This window comes from Temnothorax nylanderi, unplaced genomic scaffold (assembly GCF_030848795.1).
Source record: "Temnothorax nylanderi isolate EJ_2023f unplaced genomic scaffold, tnyl_v1.0 TNYL_tig0003_pilon, whole genome shotgun sequence".
Lineage (NCBI taxonomy): Eukaryota > Metazoa > Arthropoda > Insecta > Hymenoptera > Formicidae > Temnothorax > Temnothorax nylanderi.
The window spans coordinates 1,449,953-1,473,534 of NW_027249065.1; the positions used below are offsets into that span (position 1 = coordinate 1,449,953).

Sequence of the window (23,582 nt, forward strand, 5' to 3'; positions counted from 1 at the left end):
AAAAAAAAGAAGCCGAACGTACGAGCTACCGCACTAAAATTACGTATCACAACTTTTCGTACATCACGAATATATGGCAGTTAAATGATAAAAATTTCTTCAAGTAGCTCGCTTTCCAAGCTGCGGATTAAGACACACGCGTTGCTTCTCAGCTATATTTCTTTCTTTGCACAGCGGTATCCTGTTTTCGCAAAACACAAATTTATCTCGGTTAGCGAGGCACGGCGGTTAACACGTGTTTTCCTTTAATTTAACGGTCGTGCAGATGTACAACCGCTCTCCTTTCGACTCTCAAGCTCGCTTCGAGCGTGTTCCTCGAGCTCTACGTTAGCTTCTCTCTTTCTCTTGCTCGTCTTTCCTCGGTGGTTAAGTGGCGAAAGTTTAAGTGCTCACCACGCTTGAACAACTTTTGATTTATACGCGCATAAATCGCACTTCGCAGTAGCAATACACCAAGCAAGCGGCGCTATTGAGTTGCTTTATAGTTTCCCTCCGCCACGCCCTTTGTTCTCCCTCTCGTTAACGTTCCGGTTTCCTCTTTGGCCCTTCTCATACCCTTCAGACGCCGTCATCAGCCTCGTTTCTTTGACCCTCTGTTCCTCATTCACCCACTTTTTCTTCGGAAAACTCTGCCTTTTTTGCTCTCATTTTGCTGTTATACCGTTCCATCTCAAGTGTCGATCTTGACGAATAACTCGATGAAGACGACTTTGAGAGTAAAGTGAATAAAGCTTAATAAATTGCCGGGAACGCTTCTCCACTTTTCTTCTACTCTTTCTTACTTTATCCTTATTTGTTCTTTATTTTCGAAGTTAATTTTATGTTATGTTTGTAAGCTCTTATTCACTTTAAACGTAATTATCGGTTAAATATATTAAACTTTATGTAATGGCAGCGTACGTCGAAGAGAGACATATTTATCGTGTCATATGAATATGTTGAGAAGCGTACGTTATACATATCATATTGCGTATCTTCGTGTCTCATATGATAAATCTAGTTTACGATATCGTTGAGATGGAAGACGCGTAACTTGATGTTGCAGACAATTTGGAGTAACAGTAGTCTTCTCCAGATAGAAAATGTGTAACCTTACAATCACGTCGGTTATTCGTTCGTTGGCTATGTTCTTTGGCTTTTTTTGTATCACGCATATATCAAACTAAAAAATAACGACGAATAAGAAAACCTGAATCGCTCAATCGGAGGAACAATTTTTCGAATCATTCGAAAACTGTTGTACTTGAAATGCGAAATATTCTAAAAGATAAATTCTCAACCGGCGGGTGATGTACGTGCCACATTTGCCTGGCGATCGATAACGAAAGTAGATTACAGCCGAACGATTTTCTCATCACCTTTGCCTTCTTATGAAACGGGATATAACTTCCTGCGGCGATTCTCGGTTTATGTCGGCTAACAATGCGGGACACATCACAGAAATTGTTATATCCGCGTGAGTACGTGACGAGAATTCAATTGGACTCGAGGCAAGATTGGCGAACGATTAGGATAGGATCTCGAGCACTTGTCGACCTTGCAGAGAACCTGGAAGCTCGATCAGCCGTTGGCTTTATCAAGCGCGCGAATTTTTTTCTCGGTTCACAATTCCCGACACGTAAAGCGATAACGTGAAGAATCCGCCGAATTTCCTTGAGGAATATCGAGAAATTGCGACCGAGATTTCCGAACGAAATTAGGACAATTATTTTTAGCCAGTCTTAGGAAATTAGATGCTTTAGAGGGGATGCGTGTTTTCGAAATTGCATTACGATGTTGTGATCGGCAGCAACCCTCGTCGATTTCAGGAGCTCCGGAGACAGTGCCAAGATTTCGCGACCGCATTGCTGGACCACACTAGAAGTTCCTACGAGCTCGAAGTCCTGCTGAATCATGACCCAACGGGACCAGCTTTCGAGCACGGAGAGCGGATGCACCTTAACCGCTTAAAATTAGCCATTAAGCTGAGGCAAAAGAAGGTACGGAGTTTTAGCAGAAAAGAGAGACCCTACAATTTTTTAAATTATACCCGATTACGAGAAATAGATTTTTTGCTGCCCTCGATAATGGAAGCCGCATTTGCGAGCGCTATTATTTAAATTTTATAAAAATTTAAATGGTCGCTGTTTTGTTTTTAAATCTATCGAAAAATTTTTCATAATTTTAAACACATGTAAAGTGTCTGACAATTATATCGCAAATTTATCGCTAATTATTACAACGTTAACGCAAACTTTTGGAGCATTACTGACGTAAGGACCGAACTTTAATTAAATTAAGGAATAGAGACGCAGGAGACGTTCGTTAATGTATGATAATTAGGAGTGGACAGTTGGAAGGTACTAATTGCAGTTCAAATTCTGATTGCGTGAGAGGCTGCCACCTTCTCCCAGTCGTATGACCGGAAACTATCGGTCAATATCGCGTTACCTGGATATTTCCAGTTCGTGGCGCATCCTAACGTGCAGCAGCTACTGGCATCGATTTGGTACGAGGGCTTGCCGGGATTTCGAAGGAAGAACATGTTCCTCCAGGCGTTGGAGATCGTCAGGATCGGCGTCCTTTTCCCGTTCTTTAGCGTAGCGTATATCATCGCACCTCACAGTATGGTCGGCCAAACTATGAGGAAACCATTTATCAAATTCATCTGTCATTCCGCATCGTATTTCACTTTTCTATGTAAGTATGCCCTTATCCCTTACGAAGTAATTATGTTGCGATCTTTAAATCGCTTTTCTATCTACTAACCGTATGTCAAAGAATTCAAAGAAGAGCAAGATAAATTAATCTTTACGCCAACGCATGCGAAACACATGAAACATTTCGATAACAGGCCGGTCGTTTCACGCTCAGTCAGAGCGATTTCATGTCACACTTTAAATCTAACCACTTGGCACGACATCCGGCCGTAACCTGCCATTTCCTAGATTGTTCGCCACACTTGATCAGCGTGACCCAAATATCCGGTACATTCCGGAAATATCGGTGGCACCGCTGAATCAGCTTGATATTTACCACCCATTCTTATAAACATCTCTCTTTCCGGTCTCCAATTACGGCTACACGAAACAGTATTCGTCTCCGAAATCGATACATAAATCCAATCGTTTCAAGTAATCAGGACAACTGATTTCTAATCGATGCGTGAAAATTACTTCAAGTAATCATCATATCTTATTGTAATTACTGTTTCTGAAATATTTTCTTGAAAATTTTGTATATTTGTACCTTCTATTATTTTACATTCTCTGTCACGACATTTTATTAGTTTATGAGACAATTAAACTTTCGCTCCGCCACTATCTTACTAATCAAATAATCAAGTAATTCCGCGATGAAATTTTCACGAAACTAACAAAACGTGAATCTTGTTTTTGTAAGCAGCTAAATTTTCTATCTGCTAAAGGAGAATAAGAGCAATTATTTGATTGAATGCATTTTCATCTGGTTCACATACAAACGAACATATGTTATTGGGTCATTACAGATAAAATATCATAGTTTTATATCAATAATTTTCAAGTAGTATCTGAGGCAACAAAATGAATATGATTTAAAAAATATTTCCGTTTTTTAGGATAAACAATTATTTTTATGACCTTATTTGAATAAAAAATGGGAAGAGAGAAATCTAGAGATAAAAAAATCTTAAAATTCAGAAACATGTTTTGAGTTTTGAATATTATAAATTTCGTATATTATTGTCTATTTCTTCATATGACTCTTTTTCTATGTGAGAAATTTGTTTTAAATTGTTTTTGCTTGTTGTTAACTACGATTTTAAAATCATACAGTATATTGTGTAAATTCCTTAATTTTTTAAAGATTGAAATTTATTATGACTTGAAATATCGTAAAATTTTCGTAGAATCTCCACAAAAGTATACTTTTAAAAGAATCACTTTGATGATATGTAATATTCATTGTCAGAGAAAGAAAAAAAGAGAAACACGACATAAGCTGAAGGTTTTCGAGTCCGACATTTCATATGCAACGACCCAATAATTTTACGCGTTTGCAATATGATTCATCCTGCGGAAGTATTTGGGAAAGAGTGACACGCACCTCAAACAGCGTTTCTTACGGCGTATTTAACTTCCCGGCACGTTGGCAGATCAAACATCTACGTGGCGAACGTCAAACAGTTTACAAAAACCTTTCGGTGCCGTTACCAATAATAGTCGTGCACCAATGCGGAATTCAGACGGCTAAGAAACATTACTGTCCCAAGATTAATTACTCGCCCGTCCACGAGCGATACATCTTTGACTTGGCCACCGCTATCCAACACCATCTGATTATTTACATCATTAACGTAGAAAATTGTATTAGATGCTTTTAATCATGTTGGATATAAAATGTAGACACTTCTTTTTTGTTGAAGACAATTTTTGTAAGAAACCGTTCTTTATCGCAGCTCTCTAACTTCCAACATTAAATGTCTGAGATATTAAATCGCGAATTAAATCTCTGCTGAAATGAATTCTATCTCCGCTGAATCAAGTCGCACGATCTATTATTACTGTTACGACCCTACGTTCGAATTACGACTGTTCTGAATTTTTAACGATGATGAATGCACATAATTTTGCCTGCGCAGTCATGTTAATTCTGGCTAGTCAGCGGATAGAAAGCGTGATCGGTAATTGGATGGGGCACGATGTCGTGGAGCACGAACCGGAGCACGAACCGACAAAAAGAGGTGCCGCGCCAACGATCGTGGAATGGTAAGGCCTTCCTTCAATTTTGCGCTCATATTCGCATTGCGTGTTATTATTCGTAAACTCGAGACACGCGTTTTATATTATACGTATTTCCGCTGAGGCGTATAACAGCGAGGGGGAGATTCTATACGCGAGGAATACAAGCAATTTTGATGGAAAAATGTAAAAGTGAAACAAAAAATACGTAAATAAGAAAGAAGAGAAGTAAAGCGGGAAAAGCTGGGTAAAATCCATGTAATATCTACCGGCTCATGGCACTCTCCGTTCGTGTGGAAGACGGTAATATAGAACGTGGAAGCGTTACACACATAGTAAGTCGGTGGTAAACGAGATAAACCCCAGAGGTGCGCGTGCAATCTCGAAGGGCTTTTTTTCCTTTTACGATGACGAGATCGAAATGAGGTGATCAAGACCTGTCATATTACAAATTTATGTTCGTCTCAACGCGCAGACTGATTTCGCGTTCAATTTGGCACGTTATTGATAAGACGTCACCGAGATTCTGCTTTCGCGCGGAACTAAATCAATAAGTAAAGAGGCGCGAGCGATTATAATAACAAAAGAGTGAAAGAGGCGAAAGAGAATAAAGAATAAGAAAAAAGAAAAAGAACGAAAGGTATCAAAAAGTTGAAAAGGTGCTAACTTCTCCGAATAAATTTCTGATGATATCCAATCGATTTTCAAGGCACGGAATTCGTTGAATAAATTGCGCGAACAAGTTCGACCTGGCGTGCCGCGTTCTTCCTCTCGTTCAAAGACAAGATCCAAACCAGATGACCGAAATCGCAGGTTGATATTGTCCTGGGTGTCGGGGTTGATCTGGTCGGAGGTGAAACAATTGTGGGACGTGGGCCTTGAGGAGTACGTGAACGATATGTGGAACGTGATCGACTTCGTAACGAACTCGCTGTACGTAGCCACGGTGGCGCTCAGGGTCGTGGCTTACTACAGGGTGCAAAAGGAGAACGAGAATCAGGCGCCGGGGGTGGAGATCCCGGCGCTCCAGCGTGAGGAGTGGGACACTTGGGACCCGATGCTCATCTCCGAGGGCCTCTTCTCCGCCGCCAACATCTTCAGGTAATAAATCGCGAGAGCGTTCGATCGTGCATCTCCGTCGTCGGCGTGTACAAAGCTCAGAATTGCGATAAGCTGGAAACACGATTAATCTCTTCCCATAGACCTTATAAGCGTCAAACTAAATCTTTTCATTCTCTCACCTCCGCAAGATAATAAAACGAATTATGATGTACCGTGATATATCTCAATTACGGTCCTTAGTTGCGATAGCGGTAAAATTTATGCGAACGCGTTTAGAACGTGCTTTGAATGCGAATGACCATGCAGTGCATCGCGCTTAAAGTGCAAATGAATCTTTGATTACGTCGGAGAGCCGATGCGGCCGAGCGACAGAACGTAGAAGCTACACCGGGGAAGTTAACGTAGGAAATTACTAACTACTTCGGTATTATCCAGATTAAATGCAGCGAATATTGTTGCGTTACAGCTCGCTAAAGCTCGTCTACATATTCTCTGTGAATCCTCATCTCGGTCCGCTACAAGTTTCCCTGTCGAGAATGGTTATGGACATTATGAAATTCTTCTTCCTCTTCGTGCTGGTGCTCTTCGCCTTCTCGTGCGGTAAATGGAAATAAAAGTGACCACAATAAGATATATCGCGCAAGATGAAGATTAATGTAAAAGAAAATGTGTTTATCGCAGGTCTCAATCAACTTCTCTGGTATTACGCCGACATGGAGAAAAAACAATGTCCCTCAGCGATGGCGCATTCGGCTAATTTTAGCTCCACCAATGCTGACCCCAACGCGTGCACCGTTTGGCGCCGATTCGCAAAGTACGCAATGAGTCAATGACTTTCTTTTTACATAAATATTTGCTCTCTATAAAAAAAATATATAGAATTAGAATTCAATTTTCATTGAAATCTCTTCTGAAATAAAAGGAGAAAGGGAATAAAAATTGATACATTATTTTAGAAATCAGATCTTTTATAGTTATGACATAAAGCTGGTGAATATTTTATATTTTATAACTATATATAGAGTTATTTTTTATTATTCCGCGTTGTGATCTATTTCGGGTAATACGCAATATGAATTTCGCGAGCAGTCTGTTTGAGACAATACAAACGCTCTTCTGGGCGGTCTTCGGCTTGGTGGACCTCGATAGCTTCGAACTGGACGGCATCAAGGTGTTCACCAGGTTCTGGGGCATGCTGATGTTCGGTACTTATTCGGTTATTAACATCGTCGTCCTTCTGAATCTCCTGATCGCCATGATGAATCATTCCTATCAACTAATCTCGGTAAGTGCAGTAGCTTTCGCGAAATTTATTTGCAAGGGTTATCGTATATATGAGGTATAATTGAACTAAAAACATAAAAGAAAGACGAAGAAAATGAGAAGAGAAATGTCTAAACTTTACTCGAGTTAAATGTCACATTAAATGGATAATGGATTAATAATACAATGAAGGTGACATTTATTCTTTTTGATAATTAACTAAATGAGCGCGAGATCTTTGAAATACGACGTCAGACAGAAAATACACGGCAAATCGTACCTTGTACTTTTCGCATCTATAACTAGCCAAAACTAATTAGCCGGGTGATTCGCTGCTCGTAATTAGGAACGCGCCGACGTCGAGTGGAAGTTCGCGAGAAGCAAACTCTGGATCAGCTATTTCGAGGAGGGTGGTACCGTTCCGCCGCCGTTCAACATCATACCGACCCCGAAGAGCGCCTGGTACATCGCACAATGGGTATATCGGAAGCTCTGTGGGCACAGTAGGGCAGCCAAGAAGGAACACATGCGAACAATCAGGGTAGGAAAGACAGTTCTCGGATTTTTCGCAAGACCAGAATAGCATCCGCGATGCACGCCGTTGCCTTTGTAAGAATATTCCCCGGAGAGTCGATCTTCCTTCAATTTTCGAACCTGAATTTTTATCGCTTGCGTAATGCACAGCGAGCTGCGGAATAAGATGTCAATGCTACGGTATCGCGGGGGATTCGGGAGCGCTGGAGGATATTGAAATACATATGTATTCTATCGTGAGGGATGCTTTTTACGGGGTATTTCTCCGGGGCTGTCCGTTTTCGTTTTGGATTTTAAAATTAGGTTCTTATGTAGCAAGAATATTTAGAGAGGAATTTCAAGTGTCAGAAGAGAAGTTTGTGTATTTTTTTTTTTTTGTAAACTTGTCAGGAATATTAAATGGAGGAAAAGTTTTGTCGTTATTAGTCGCAACCGCGTTTTGCTATATCGTACGTATCTACAGATCGTAGCATAAGTATATACAAAGTTTTTCAGACTTACCAACTTTTATCTGCAGATTCTTTAAAGGGTTTAAAAGCAATTCTCAACAAAAAACGAGGAATCTTCTTGTCAAGCTGTAATCGATTAAAGATAAAAGCTTCTCGAGTACAGCAAAATTTTACGTGTTACTTAGTTTTATTGTTTTAAAAACTTTGATCTTTAATCGTTACGCAACTTGGTATGATGTTTTATATATACTGCACTTTGAGGTAATAAATAATTTTTAGATACATGATACTCAAGATTGAAAATAAATCATAGCGACGTTCGACATTTTTGCTAAGGAAAAATCTAGTACACGAATCCGTGATGTAATGGCTCGACAAATCTGGGGCGTACTATATCAAGCGTATCGTAACATGTACTTTGTAACGAAAACTTTAAAAACTGAAGGGTTTCGATTTCTGATTCTTGTCTCAGCGAAAGGTCAAGCAGGCTTCTGAGCGGGACTTTAGGTATCAGAGTATCATGAGAAATTTGGTAAGACGATACGTCACCGTCGAGCAACGCAAGGCGGAAAACGAAGGTGTGACGGAAGACGACGTGAACGAGATCAAACAAGACATCAGTGCATTTCGTTGCGAGCTTATCGAGATATTGAAGAATTCCGGCATGAATACCTCCACTGCAGCGAGCAGCGGTACCGGTAAGTTAAAACGAGAAGTGAGAAGGGAATAAATTGCCTTGCGTATATCCCGCATGAGAAGCATCGATTCAGTTGCACAGTGTTTGCTAACGTAAAAGTTAAATGTATGTACAGCAGATATTGATTGCAAGTGTTTTCAATTTCCTTTGAAAGGAGTGACGGATTCTCGTTTAGTTGAAACAATATTGTTGTAGGGTTTATTTCGCGAAACGAATATCCGTAATATGCGAACGGAATAAAATTATTAATCCCTCGTCTCTTGAAGTTGTGTAATTAAACATTGTTCCGATACTAAAACAAAAAGTACATTCGTCGCGGCGACGAACGGATGTGTTTCCGAGTTAACGATGAGAATTATACGAGCGACGGCGCAATTGCTGGGTAATCCGCAAATTGTTAATCGCATCACGCGGAGCATCGAAACTTTGAATTTAACTCCGCGATTCCGCTTCGGAATACCAATCATTATTTTATCCTCAATAACGCATTAGTTACCGAGCAAGAGTAACCCCTTGTAAATTGAAGCTAAAGAAAGCGCGATTATTCATCCGAACTTTCGGGGCTAATTACTCTAATTAAGAAATTTGCCCGACGATTTTCTAGGTATCACGTCGGCTTAAATCTCCAATTAATTGTAACGAGAAAATGTATAAATTAATGTCTTACCCGTGGCCCGCACATGTTTTCCCTCTTTCTCAATTCTATGCTGAATAGCTATAATCGTTTTAGCCTGAATAATAAATATTCAAACCAAATTAATTTTTGTTTTTTCACAAACTGCATTGAAAAGGAGAAAGTTTTTTAAAGAATTTTAGAAGATTTTGGGAAGCACAGCATGGAAGTTATTTTTGTTTTACTTTGTTATTAATGCAACAAAAAAATAAGAAAAAGTTTAATTAATATTTTTGATATTATTCCCGTATCTGCTGCAATTATCTGTTATGCATCGAGCAATTGATATTTAATGTAACGTACATTATGCATCAAATAGCGAATATGATTTATTTAAGTTATGATTTATTAGGATATTACGTGAACCTAGATTATCTCTTGTTTTCTTTTATTTCTTAGCCATTTAAGTTCTTTTGAGTTTTTTAGTAGATCGCTTGAGGCTGCTCGTCGATTTTCTGTTTGTCCCCTAGACGGTAGCCTTAAAGAGCTGTCCTTAGGTGCGGGTGGCAAGAAAAACCGCCAGAAAGAGCGGCGGTTAATGAAGGGTTTCAACATCGGGTCGCAGCCGGGCGGAAGCGGCACCCTGCCGCCCGTGGCCGAATTCATCGCGTCCCTTCAGCAAGCGCAGCATGAGAACTCCCATCATGACTTATTTGGCTCGACCATGAGCGGCATATTCGGGCCGGGCACGACCTCGAAGAAGAGCCCACATCATACAAGTACTAATAGCGTGCCCGGACTGGCCAGCGGGTCGCGACAAAGCCACGGCACCAGAATTAGCTCTCGGAAAAAGCGTTGGGGCACTCTGATCGAGGCTGCGAAAGCCGGACGGGTCTCCAGATTGATCGGTAAGGCGAAAGTTTCCTCGCATTAATATTTCTACTTTAATGCTAATTATGTTAAACCCTCAACGGAATCTCTCGATATCTGTGCAATAATATTTCGTAATTTATTAAATGAACGCGTGAGTGTAGTCACTAATAGTACGCTCTTTATCTAAATATGAAATATAATTTGAAGCTATACATTTTATTTAAAGTTACGATATGTACCTATTGTTACCGATATATTTTTTATTTTTCCTATTTTCCCAGTGATTGGACAGTCTCATAATGTTGTCAGAAATTTTGTGACTTGTATCTCTCTTTCATATACATCTTTTTACTTATTTCAACGAAACGATAATAATGAAGTCACTTTATAAATAAACGAATGTCATTTTCTCTTCCCAGGTAGATCTCGTTCGGAGGACTCGGTATATTCACCGGCGTCTGAGGATGGCGGCTCGCGTTCCGAGGGTTCCTCGGACTCGAAGTCCTCTTTGGAGGGGGCCGGTCACGATGTACAAAGCACGCAGCAACCCCATAACTCTCATTCTCATCACGCGCATCATCACGAAGCGCATCACATGTTTACTCACGGCCTGGGCCCGGCTCTGGCTGCTCTGAGGAGGAAGCGCAAAAAGTTCTCCGCCTCGAGAGTATCTACGCCTGCGATGACCAGCAGCACCAACACGAATCCCGCAGACTCAAGCACGACGTCCTCGGTCGCCACTGTTCTAACAGCCAGAATCTCTTCGAAGAAGCAGCTGCAACGCGCCAGCAGCGTGCCCACCCGAGGTCCCGAATTAACGCCGCAGTCGTCAATAATGTCGTCACGGCGACACGAGGTCACGCAGAGCCAGCAGCCCAGCCTCGATGTCGTCGAGATCGCTATCAACGAGCGCATGAACGCGCAGCAAGGTGAACCGATATTATTACGCGGGATATTATTTCACGAGAGCGTGTAGGATGAAGCAATTATAACATGCATTATTGTGCACATAACTATCTGTTCGTCACTTGGCTGGGAGTAATTATCCAAGCTCGTAACTAGAATATAATGTAAATTGAGTAACAAGATATATGTGGGCATTTAACGTTTTTATTCAAACTTGTGAAAATGTCTATATAATATCTTATTAATTTTATGTTAGACTTAATTTTTGCATATAAAAATTTCGTGTACAATTTTTCAAAAAAATTTATAAGTGATTTTTTTTTAATGCAACATTTGAAATCGAAAGGCATTTACGATGTGGCCATCGTTATTTTTTTTCTTTTAGGTATCGTTCCATTAACGCCGTCGACGACCGAGGAGAGCGTGGTGGCGAGCGGCTCGACGTCGATCACGGCGAAGCGAAACGGATCGGCGACGCAGCTGCAACGTCTTCCCGGCATCGAGCCGATTTCCGGCCACGACGTGTCCGCCGGCTGGCTCTGAGGAAACGGATGTGTCGCCGACGGGCGGCGGCCGACCAGCTGACACAGGAAGCATCAGTCGGAACTCAGCTTCGAGCTTCGTTTACAACGGCCATGAGGCTAGAACGACGTCGACGACGATTGTGCACGCACGCACGCATGCGGCACGATCGTCCTGACGTCGGCAGACGCACAATGATGCCTTTCTCGCGACGCGACGCGCCATGCCGATTAAACGTAAGAGCGACGTCGATCGAAAATCTCGAAGGAACTCCATCTCTCATCAGGATCTTTTATCCTCTTCCCTTCACCAATCCTTTTACTACGGACACTTCCTTCAATAAGATAATGGCTCGAAATTGACCTTCAAGATTATTGGTACGTTATATTTATTATTTATATTTTATATATATTTATTTTTATATTTTATACAGGAAAAAGAGAAAGTTTCCACGATTTTATTCTAGTGAATTTATATATATATATATATATATATATATATATATATTTCCCAATTTAAACTTTTTTCGAACAGCAGCTGTATATAAAGTCGTATTTTGCGTCGTTTGCACGACATTGTATTTTTTAATCAATTTTAAAGTTAACATGGATGATGAAATATCACGTATGATTGATCGCGGTACCTTCTCGCACGGCTGTCTTTGAGCGACGATCGACGGTAGATTGTACTGAGAATTACTATTATTACTACTACTGCCAGAACGGAAGTGGCATGTGTGAGTCGGTGACAAGTAGCCTAGTCAACACTAGTCATCCAGATCTCGTAACAAAAGAGTGAAAAAAAAAACAGCTATTATTATATTATTAAGTTATTTGTGGAGGGAGACGCGACGAATTATGTTACCTCAAACAAAAGTCGAATCTGTCGTATCTTCAGAGAGCTGATCTACTGAAGAACGAAACTCATAGCCTCCTAGCTCCTCCCAAGCGATCGTTTCTTCGACGATTTATTTCTTCCATCTACTTATCCCATTCTAGTCACAACTAATCGATAACCAATTATTGCCAACGGACGATTTTTATTATTTTTTATTCTACAATATTTTAGAACGGCCACAAACGCACAGGTATTGAGAGAATCAATTATATAATAATTCTTCCGTAAGACATGCACGATAGATTGCGCGAAAGAGAGACGTCTGGATCCTTAAAATCTCACATTTCTGCAAAATTCCGACATAGAATTAATTGCTCGTTAATTGTAAGCTTGTAACTGCTGACGAGTCGTCTTTTAACGATCCAACGCGTTACTCTCTGTCTGTATTTGGACTATCGAACAGTTAAATCTTTCGTTACGTCGAGTCAAATTGGCGAGAGACGCCGAATCGATTCTCGCGAGAAGAGCAGGAAGCAAAGTGGCACGACCAAAGAACACGCCGGTAGTACATAGTCGAGTAGTGGCCTAAGGAAACGAGAGTCCTAGAGATATTACGACTATTTCCTAGATATTACGTGTATGTACGTTAATAACAATTATTACTATCGTTAATGTCGAACGAATCGCGCGATCAGCACCACAGGTAAGTTCCTGAGAAGCAAATCGCCCTGAGGGCGCACTGTCCAATTGCTCGCTCGCTTCGTCCCCCCCCCCCTATTCGTCATGGATCTTCCCGCGGTCTCGATAATGCCGTAAGAGAGATATATAGTCATTATTGAAGCGCTATATATTTACCAAGCGGATCAAACCGCCGAAGTAATATTTCTTTAAATAAAATATAGGATTTAGAGCGAGTTAATGGAGCGATTTAAGTAAAGGTAAATTTTTAATAGGAGTTATTTGATAAATTTAAAAAATTATACAATGTTGCATTATGAATGAAAATTTTATTGTTTAACGAGTGATATTATATAGAGAGCTAGTGTATCATCTCTTAAAAAAAGTATATGGTTTGGCTCTTGGTAGATGTATAGTGATTTATTAATCATTATACCACCTACGTGTATTATTTATATGAGATTATTAATGTAACTGTGTGAAGTTAGATTTCCAGTTGGTGATAAATAGCGAGTGTTTGTTGTGAAAGGAAAGGAAAAAAGTACTGCGAACGAAATGTAAATTGAACCAACTGATTTCAATAGGCGCGAGATATAGAGCCCGGAATTATTTGCAATGAAATGACAGTCCTGCGAATCCGATCGAATTTTCTCACAGATTACAAGTGTATGAAAGTGACGGAATTTTTATATTAGCCACATGAGTATGTCGCATGCGTTTCGTACTTCCTACGAAAACGTATGGATCATACGCGTTATGAGAATGGAAAATGAGTAATGGAAAATCGTAGCGGTGTCGAAAATCACCTCAGAGTTGCGGATTTTGGACAGTTTCCAAAGACAGCTGATTGCAATTCAGGATCCGCCGTGAATTATAGATGCATGAATTTCTACGTAAGAACAACAAGCGTAGCAGCTGCGGCATCGCTCGAGAAATCGTATGTTGATCGAGGCGACGTGCCACGTTTCAAAAACGTGTAGCTGCAAAAGCATGAGAATACCGAGAGGCGAGAATCAATTGGATATCTAACTCCGAATTTAATTCCAAGCGCGTTTTCTATTTGTGACATAACACGAACAAATTGTGTCAAACGACCTCTTCATTCCACTCGATCGGTAGTGTCAGAAATTTAATACTATACGGTTAATACTGTCTCGCGTTTGATAGATGTGATATTAATTTGCAAACGACGGAATTCGGATACATTAAATTTGAACGGATATATTACGAAAAACAAATGTTTTAGCCGATATAAAACAACTACGTCGACTCCACGTTTTCACAGTATCGATTGAAATTCGATGGGAATCAGCAGGCAGCAAACGAAATGACCATTAATAAAATATAATTTATTCTGATAATCCGTTTATTCTGTATCAAACATTTTGTAGAAGGGATAGAGCACAGCGCAGTATTTATAACGCGATTAATTTAAAAGGAGGCAAATATTGGCAATAGAGGGCTGGCAGTAATGTACATTGATAGTCTATAAAGCCATCGATTAATATTAATTTGAATGTTCAACGTGGATCGCTTTGTGAAGTGGGGTGTGTTGAAATATTTCATTTCCAATACACACGCTAATCCAAAATGTTTTTAACAATTAAATATTTTAAATCAAATTATTTTTTTCGTTATTAAGAAATAATCAAATTGCGCACGGGACACAATAATCCACGTTATGCATTCGTGTATATGGCTTAGGTCTCGTACGTTCTAAGATTAAAAATTTACAGAGATTTACCTCTTTGCAGATGTAATTAAACTATCTTTTTTTGACAGATCCTTTGCCTGAGAGTAATCCTTATTCTACTACGTATATCCTAATTTAAATGTCATCGAATGTAGAGCTTCTTCTTGATTCGTCACTCGCACGGCGCCAGTTCGCAACGATAACGACGATGCAGCTTCTTCGGGCAGGGACGGCCACCGTTTGCAGCCTCTCGCTAATTGCGCGAACAAGATATCGTCAGATATTAGAGCAGATAGGTCTCGTAGTAATGCCATGTACAAAAGCTTCGTAATATTTCGTTAATAATGTTGACGCGACAGTTTATGTTATTTCAGCGAGCCGCGTATACCACAAATTCCGCAAATAATAACATGCGCGTACTTAATAGCCCGAGGCCAATTAGCTTACCTCGACGGTACGGTAACTTGTGACGCGACCAACACCACAAGTGACACTACACGGCGACCAATTTGACCAGCGGGTTACCACGCAATCCACAGGGGGAGATGGAGGAGGAGGTGGACTCAGCGAGTCGATAGGTGTTTGATCTCGGTTTACGGTCTCGTTAAAGGCCTGGCCGGTAAGAGCAGTTCGCACCTGGAAACAAGAATTTAGATGACACCCTATTCCCGCTCGCGCGCGTGTGATTTTCGATAAAACATTCAATACTTACGATGTCGCAGGTATTGCCGCACTCGTCCGCCGTTAGGAAATTATTCCGGTTGCCGCGGCATCCGCCGTACGCGAAGGGCACGCACATTAATTTCCGCGGGTTGAAAGCCCACCTCTGGAAGTAGCCCCTGCACGGGCCGGGATCTGCTTCCTCCATACACACAACTTGAAAAGAGACATGGATGAATGGCCGTAAGATTATTAATTAATCTGAATTGCCGAAGGAAGAGAACTCTGTGTTCTCCGGACATAAAAATTTCTCATGTTCCTTACCCTTTGCCGTTGCCATGTCAAATGTACAGTCCGACTGAACGAGACACGGCCGTTGCTGGAGCAATTCCACGCGCGAGGAGCATTCCGCCTGCAGCGACGGGTCGACTATCAGCAGCCTGGTCCTCAGTTTCACCCCCTTGCCGCAGGAAGCACTGCACGGCGACCAGTCGGACCAGTCCGTCACCTTAAATTATCGCCGTCGAACGTTGTAAATTATCGTACAATTAATCTCTCTCACGGGCAAATAGATTTCGAACTCCGCACCCTGCACACAGGATCGAGCTGCTCTTCCGTTCCCGCCTGACACGGTGGCTCCATGCACTTCTCCTTCTCGACGAGCGACACGTGCGTGCACCGTTTGCGGCCGCGACGGTCGCGGAATCTCCTCGTTCGCATTTTCAGGCCGATCCCGCACGTGCTCGAACACTCGGACCACTCGCTCCATTCGGTGGTCTCGCAAAGCGGGTCGACCCGCAACGAAATCACGTCGTCGTCGCTCTCCTCCTCGCCCCTGAAATAACACCCCGGCGTCTGTGATCGCGTTATGCGAAGAATTAAATCTAACGCGATTATCCGTAAAATATATTATATTCAGTTTGACTCTCGTGGAGCTTCGACAATTTTTTCTTAATCTTTATTGAGACATAAAAAATTGTGAACCCACTCACGAGCATTCGGGAATGGACGCGACACACATCTCCTTCGAAACCAGCTGTCTGTTACAGTTGAACATAGCGGCTTTCTCCGGCATTCTGTAAGACCTCGTGCGCATCCTTAAGCCTTTACCGCAGGTCACTGAACACGACGACCACGGCGAATAATCCGTTGTGTGGCACTCCGCTTGAAATTTAGAGCGAGATAAAGTTAAATTAGGCTCATAATTCTTAATTGCGAGTAGCTCAGTATCTCCATTAACGCTTGACACCATTATAAAACTTCGCGAATGACAAAGCTAAAAAGAAATATTCCTTAGATAGCTTTTTAAAAAGATCGGCTATTAAAAATATTTGTACGGCATAATATGCATACGTCTCGACGTGTCCTCGGTGTTCTCGGCCACTTCCAATTCGGTTACTTGCTGCTGCAGAAGTTCCTCGCTGCATCCGCGTGGAATAATTTTCTCCCGGTTTAAATACAGTCTGGCCAGTGGGTGCATGGGCCTACCGGACGGATCGTAGAACGGTGACCGCGGATCCTCTGGATAGAGGGTCGTTATCGGCTTCATCTTCTCGCGCGGTTTCGTCTCGGAATTCGGCGACATGTAACTGATGCCGTTATCGGTTCCGGCGTCCCAAGGATAAAGATCGATTATCATACTCCTCGTCCACGTGCAGTCCTTCTGACAAAGATTCAATTTGCTCACACCTATCACCCAGTCGGGAGACGGACCCAGCATTGAAGCCACCGAGAGAAGAGGGTGCTTTCGATCTACCCTGAGAAATCGTGAAAAAAAAAAACTGATAGAATAATAGTGATTATTAGAGGCTATAAAATATTAAAATCGAATTTAACACATAAAAAATCTAACCCTTTTATAAGCGGGTGATGTTTACCTGAAGCTCGTCGTCGTATTTGTATTAACATTAGGATACCAAAGACCGGCGGCTTTAATAAGCGTTCTAAGGTGTCTGGATTTCTCTCTTAATTCCGCCTCCACGCCCGTCGCGGAACCCCACTCGGCCAGTTGTCGAAAACCGTCCGTCGCGATATGATCTCTACCCCAGAAGGAAAAATTCAGCTCGTGCGATGCACCGATGACGTCGCTGAAATGGGTCAACCAGGCAGAAAACGGAAAGTCCTTCGGGTGAGTTCTATTCGACCAGATACCCTCCATAGTTAACTGAAAAAATGTGCGACCAGACGCTTTGACTAATTAGCGGCCTGTACCTTGTTCATCGGCCATCGTAACTTCGGCAAAATGTACATGTAAGTTAAAATAAAAATGAAAATTGTGCTATCTATTCTCTTATATCAATCTCTGTCGAACTTGTCGAAAGATTTCATAACTTACCGAGTACTTTGCTTCGTCGCAAGCGCAACATCTGGTCTCGTTAGCACTCTCGATTTCCGTGTTTACCGTTTCGCAAACGGTCTTGGTAAGGGCACCATCTTCCGCATACCATCGTACATTGTTCTCCAAAATCATCGCGGTGAAAATGACGCATCCGGAGCCGGCCTGTGGCGCCCGCCACATCACCTGGATCTGTCAAAAGAAAATGAGTTATTAAATGAACGGAGGAGCAAAGAAGAGATTAATATTATATAATATATTTTTTTTTATAGGAGCCACGCATATATCAGCTTGTATTTCTACCTCAGATTTCGGGTAATCGGTCGCTTCGGAAATCGTGTTAATGCAGTCCTCGTTGAAGGTAGTCAGGGAATCCGGAAACAGCTGGAAGTAACCGACACGAGCCGCAGGATTACTTGGCGCGTGCTGCGAATGCACCGTGAGCGTGAAACGCGTAAATTGTTGCAGTCTCTCATGCGTTTGCGATCCTAGAATAGTCACGTACATCGATCATCCGTAACAACGATACATAGTTAATACGAAATTTTTTTTCAGAAATCTCGCATTTACGTTTTTTATCTCGTTCCCTATTTTACTAATTTTTTAAAACAATCTTTTAGGTGTATACAACCTTGCAGGCTAATCGTGTGAACTGCATTCGGGATGTATCCGTTTGTTTGTCCGCTGATGAGAAGTCTATAACCACCGTCACCCACCGTCCTGCTCGCGGATGCTTGCTCCACCGTTGGCCTCATAGGACATCCGGCGTGAGTCACGGCGAGGAGACACGCCGTCAGTATTAAAAATAACATTTTGGAATGTCTGTAACATTTCATACATTTTATATTTATTCCCCAACTTATTCTAAATGCATAAAGTGACTTAGCGTCTTATGCATTTGAAATTCGTAAAAGCTATCTGTAATTACTCAACGATGTTCATTTTTACGATATGTAAGTGATTATTATTTCTTTATTTTATCACATAGTATTCTGTGAAAACTCTGACACATTTTAATCATTATTATACAGTATAAATAATTTAGAAGTTATATAAAGTTGGTATAAAACGTAACAGTTATATAAAACCATTATCTAACATTCGTGCAAGATTCGTAATACGCGAATGACATTCCAGCGATTTTGTCCTTGAATTCACGCCTCGCTTGCTCAGGAAGAAAATTGCTGCAATTGACAGCGCCGCGAAACCGAGCGAATCTCAGTTGATCTCTTAAGCGCTATTGTCAGAATTCGTCTGAAAAGCAACGAGTCGTATGATCCAAACGCGAACGAATCCCGCCGATCTCTTCCGACCACTACTATTGTTGAACTCGATTTGAAGCGATAAATCGCCGCAGGAATACCTTGTGCTACATAGGGCCATAAAGCAGAGATGGATAATCGCGAGTGGATCGCGGATCGGGCATGATTTCGCAATCGCGAATGGAGAACGGAGATTGTATTGTAATCGCGACTGAACTGCAATTGAGAAATATCGCCAGATTATAGGAGCAAACGAAGATCGGATGGGAAGAGAAGATCTGGAAATTTTTTAGTTCTTGAATAAAAGATATCGGGATTATTTTTCTACAAGTAATAAAACTGCAACATATTTAACTGATAAACTAAAATTATTACTTTCCTTTTATTAATATTTATATAAAATCGTTCTGATAGATTGTGCGAACTAGAACTAGATCTCTTCGATTCTTGCAATAGTTTCAAAACCGACCGTGCGGATTCAACGACATAATATAATAGTTATTGCATAAATTATTCGCGGCTAACGATACTCGATTCTCTCAGCGATGGAGAAGCAATTTTTTTCGTATCACAGAAAAGGGATCGTGAGAATGTTAATTACTGTCTCCTGCGAGACTCTTCCATAAGCAATTTCTGCGAAACAGAAAAGAGATTGATTATAATTATGTCTCGATATATTTAATAATCGGGCAACATCGAATTGCTCTCACTTCATCTGTTTTTATTGAATGATTGCGTCCCTCTGCGCACAAGTCCGTGATATTTTATGATCAGTACGATCGCGCGTGAGAGATTAAATTACGCTTGAGATTGAGTGTCAAGATGCTTGGTCAAGACGCTCATACAACTTGATTACTATAATTAATAGACATCTTCGCTGTACCAGAAAGATGCTGATAACAATAAATAAAAATGATAAAAGTTTGAACATGAATAACAATTAAGTGAAAGGTATAAAAATACGTGGAGAAAATATTTATATAAAAAAAAAACAATTTATTGGAATACAAATAAAAGAAAAATGATTAAACAGATAATGATTAATCGACGAAAAATAAAATAACACGTTTATGTTTTAAAAGATTTATGTGACACAAATCTCATGAGTCCAAGTGTGTTAAAAATAAAAAAAAGATATGTGCGAGTGTCTCAGATGAGTTTTGAAACGTTATTGCAGCCACGTGCGGAGTCGAAGCGCGTGCCGCATATGTTCGCGCGCAAATTCCACGCTTGACGCATCCGATTACAATTACGGTCGAATAGCTGGGAGAACTGGGTCGGGACTCGTGCCAATCCGCCTCGACCGGCTTTCGAGATCGGCACTCGCAAGACACGTAGGTGGCTATAGGTTTCTAGAACGCTAGCTCGGCGAGGCGGACGAGAGACGGGACGAGACGAGAAAGAGCGAGCAGCGCGCACGGTGCACGACCCTCTGCGGAGCCGGAAATTGCAAAGCGCGGCACTCGAGAGATGTGCTTTCTCTCTATCTCTCTCTCTCTCTCATACTCTCGGCACGTGGCGCAAGCCGTTCCGTCTATCGCGCGTTTCGGATTATACGGAAGTGCTCCGTCCTGTCGTGAAATCCAAGGTATACGAGAGATTCGAGAATTTCCTGGTCCTTAAAATCTTGAGATTACACATCTCGTGTAAGTCATACGCGAGGACGTGATGAAATGCATACACGAAAAGAACGATTTTGCTGATGTATATCTAAAAATTTAGCTAAATACAGAGAATCATTATATTGAATTAAATAATGTATTGGACTCTCAAGCTGGTTGCTAGAATGTCAAAACTTTTTGCAACATTATCATCAGGCTTGAGCGTCCTGCATAATTATTTTGATGGTCCAGTATAATTATTTTCAGATCTCTATCTAGCTCAATTTTTAAATATTTCAGCGAAATTCTTTCCGTTCTTTCCGTTTCTGTAGACAGTCGTAAGTTTTACTTAAGAAGATTGAGAAAGTGAAAGACTTCTCGTGCGTGTCAAGCGCCCCACTTAATTCCCGTTATAAAATTAATCGCCATTAAACATAATTTCCATTCTGCCAAACGATAAAAAAATCATTAAGGACATTGCACGACGACTATCGTTTTCCGCGATGAAAATGTTGAGATATTTATATCACTATGCTCTCTTACCTCATGATCCCACCTTCGTTGCTTTTTTTTTTAGCAGCGCTCGTAATCTATCCCGCGATCGATATTCACTTTCACGGTTTCATCCCGCGAACGCTCGTATATTCATTATTCGTGAATCTCGCGTCGAAATTATCGTGGAGCTCGCCGACGGCGGCGACGATCGCTGCTCCATGTGTACACACGCGTGAAAACTGATGCATATATGACGCACAGTCGAACTCGTACCCTCTATTATATCCCTACCCGCAACTACTCACGTGGGTGAGTTTACGCGTGTCACCACGCTCGCAATTAGCGAAATAATTAACGGTACGGACACAGAGCGACGAGCTACGGTACACCTCGATTGTATTCCATATCTGGCAAATTCTGTTAGATGACGTGTGATTAATTAATTTTCCGTGTGATTAATTAATTTGTATCTTTGCCTTCTTTACAGTTTTATATTTTATAATATCTTTAGAAGTTGACTTAGCAAATTATATCTATCATCTTAAACGAGATTAATTGTTTTATTAATTATTTATTAATGTCTTTATTTTTCTAGATTCTGTAATATTCAATCTCAAACAGATTATTCATTACAAATATATCTAATTAGTTATTTTACTACTAGTGTTGCCATGATAATTGACGTAGCTTAAATTTTCATGAGTCATATGTCTTCCGCAGAGCTCGCCGATGTCTATATTGCTCGTACTTGACCATCTTTCAACTTTAACGAGCCGTAATAGAAATGAACATAGTTATTCAACTCGCTCCCCAGCCTATGGTTCATTACGCAGCGCAGTTTCAAATCATTATCGTGCGTGATCATGCGATATCGCGTCAAGTTGGTCACGTTCAATTAGTCTATTATGTTTGCGTTGCCATGCAATGATCACTGATTTACCGCGGTAGTCGCTTTAACTAGCACGAATTTATCTGTTGAAATTTCCGCTCGCGGAAGCTCTCGGGAATTTGTTTGAACAGGCCACCTTGAAAATTGCGTTTGCCGTTTGGCCCATAAAAGCGGCGCGCCGACGTTTTATTAATTCACGTGTACGCTATTTCGCGGTGGACGCTAATCGGTATCACCTACAGCCGTTTTGTTAAGGCGTCCCGCAGCTAACTTAAACACTAATAACCTCCCATTGAGAGTCCGTCAATTAATCTCATTGCCACTGCAATATGCATACGTACTTTACCGTACTGCCATGCATCGGTCCCTTGGTTCGTACAAAGCGTACTTTGCTCACTGTACGATTAATACACGCGTGTAACACATACGAGCGATGAAACTTGGAAGGCGCGTTCGTGTATCATTAGCGAAAGAAAAATCGGAAACTCGCGCGATTGCCGAGCGGATCTTCGACGAACATAATTTGCGGAATGGCGGACGTCGCGGATCACAGGCTTCTTTTATGATGCCGTTGGTCCTTTCACGCGCTTGCAGACCATTGCATACCTTTGTGGCTTCGGGGTGTTCTCGCCCACGGTGAAATCTGATTGCTCAACTATCACAGCGGGATAATTTGTTATCGTAACTCTCATCAGACCATTGATTAAGAGGAGGCTCCATTAAATTTGAATTTTCGGAGATTATTTGGTATCTTCGCTATTTCTAATAATTAGGTTTAAATGAACTATTCAGATAGTATATATATATATATATATATATATATATATATAATACCCATAAAAGAAAATTTAAAAAAAAAACAACAAAAAGTATTGAAATTTCTTTTAGACAGAAGTATTTAAAATTTAAACTGAGCAAAACTTATCAATATGTCACGCATATTATGTTTCGTGTATTTAAATGATCTCATTAAATATTACGCATGTAAAATGTATGCCATAATGTTAACATATCATTAATCACTATACACGAAATTAATCGTAGTGGTCGTTGCGATCAGCCCGACCAAGATTCTCATTTGAATTCACAATTAGTGCAGAGAGGACGATCGGCATGTTTGCGAACATGTTAATTACATAATCGAGCTTCAACAACCGGACCGATTAGTCACAGAATCGTCTACGTGATGCATTTCGCGACACGTCCGTTCGTCGATCGTGAGCAAATCGTGAGCAGAGAGAGTGAATTACTCACCGGCGGATTCGAGACACCCGTGAATATTCTCGCTGGCCAAATCGACGGACACTGACGGAGAGATCGACGGATGTTCGTGTGCTCCGTTTCCAGTGAACCGGCCAGGATTTTATCGGGGGGTCACGGGGTCAGTTTTGAGTCAGCGTGTATCGCCTCGAGATAATGCGGAAACGGCGACGATAAACGCCAGCGGCGCGGCCGCGAAGATACGCGAATATATTTAATGCGGTACATCCGCGGTTTCTCTTGGGAGTTGGAA

The 23,582-nt window shown here is 41.2% G+C and overlaps 2 protein-coding genes across 5 annotated transcripts in view; one reads left to right on the forward strand and one right to left on the reverse strand.

Moving 5' to 3' along the window:
- The window catches only part of Trpgamma (Transient receptor potential cation channel gamma), a 77,554-nt gene extending 62,637 nt beyond the window's left edge, over window positions 1–14,917 (forward strand). For 2 of the 3 annotated variants that reach the window (XM_071703669.1, XM_071703676.1), the window contains 12 exons: window positions 1,809–1,979; window positions 2,445–2,679; window positions 4,601–4,727; window positions 5,514–5,801; window positions 6,229–6,362; window positions 6,444–6,576; window positions 6,852–7,047; window positions 7,372–7,566; window positions 8,481–8,706; window positions 9,849–10,226; window positions 10,611–11,120; window positions 11,483–14,917. In XM_071703669.1, coding sequence (XP_071559770.1) covers window positions 1,809–1,979; window positions 2,445–2,679; window positions 4,601–4,727; window positions 5,514–5,801; window positions 6,229–6,362; window positions 6,444–6,576; window positions 6,852–7,047; window positions 7,372–7,566; window positions 8,481–8,706; window positions 9,849–10,226; window positions 10,611–11,120; window positions 11,483–11,640 — 2,751 coding nt within the window. In that variant the 3' untranslated portion in view covers window positions 11,641–14,917. The remainder of the gene's footprint in view (window positions 1–1,808; window positions 1,980–2,444; window positions 2,680–4,600; window positions 4,728–5,513; window positions 5,802–6,228; window positions 6,363–6,443; window positions 6,577–6,851; window positions 7,048–7,371; window positions 7,567–8,480; window positions 8,707–9,848; window positions 10,227–10,610; window positions 11,121–11,482) is intronic. The other variant, XM_071703686.1, reaches the window with a different exon arrangement.
- Window positions 14,463–23,477, reverse strand: Fat-spondin (extracellular matrix protein f-spondin). 2 transcript variants are annotated; one of them, XM_071703708.1, is made up of 12 exons: window positions 23,324–23,477; window positions 18,454–18,644; window positions 18,126–18,310; window positions 17,823–18,014; window positions 17,365–17,651; window positions 16,841–17,244; window positions 16,480–16,651; window positions 16,076–16,322; window positions 15,812–15,995; window positions 15,540–15,703; window positions 15,275–15,463; window positions 14,463–15,080 (listed from the first exon to the last, which is right to left on the reverse strand). In XM_071703708.1, exons 2-12 carry the CDS (start codon window positions 18,632–18,634, stop codon window positions 15,000–15,002), a joined length of 2,286 nt encoding a protein of 761 aa, XP_071559809.1. In that variant the 5' UTR covers window positions 18,635–18,644; window positions 23,324–23,477; the 3' UTR covers window positions 14,463–14,999. The 2 variants fall into 2 exon arrangements, with proteins under 2 accessions (XP_071559809.1, XP_071559800.1); XM_071703699.1 differs by lacking the exon at window positions 23,324–23,477 and adding an exon at window positions 21,229–21,252.
- Between the last annotated feature and the right edge of the window lie 105 nt (window positions 23,478–23,582).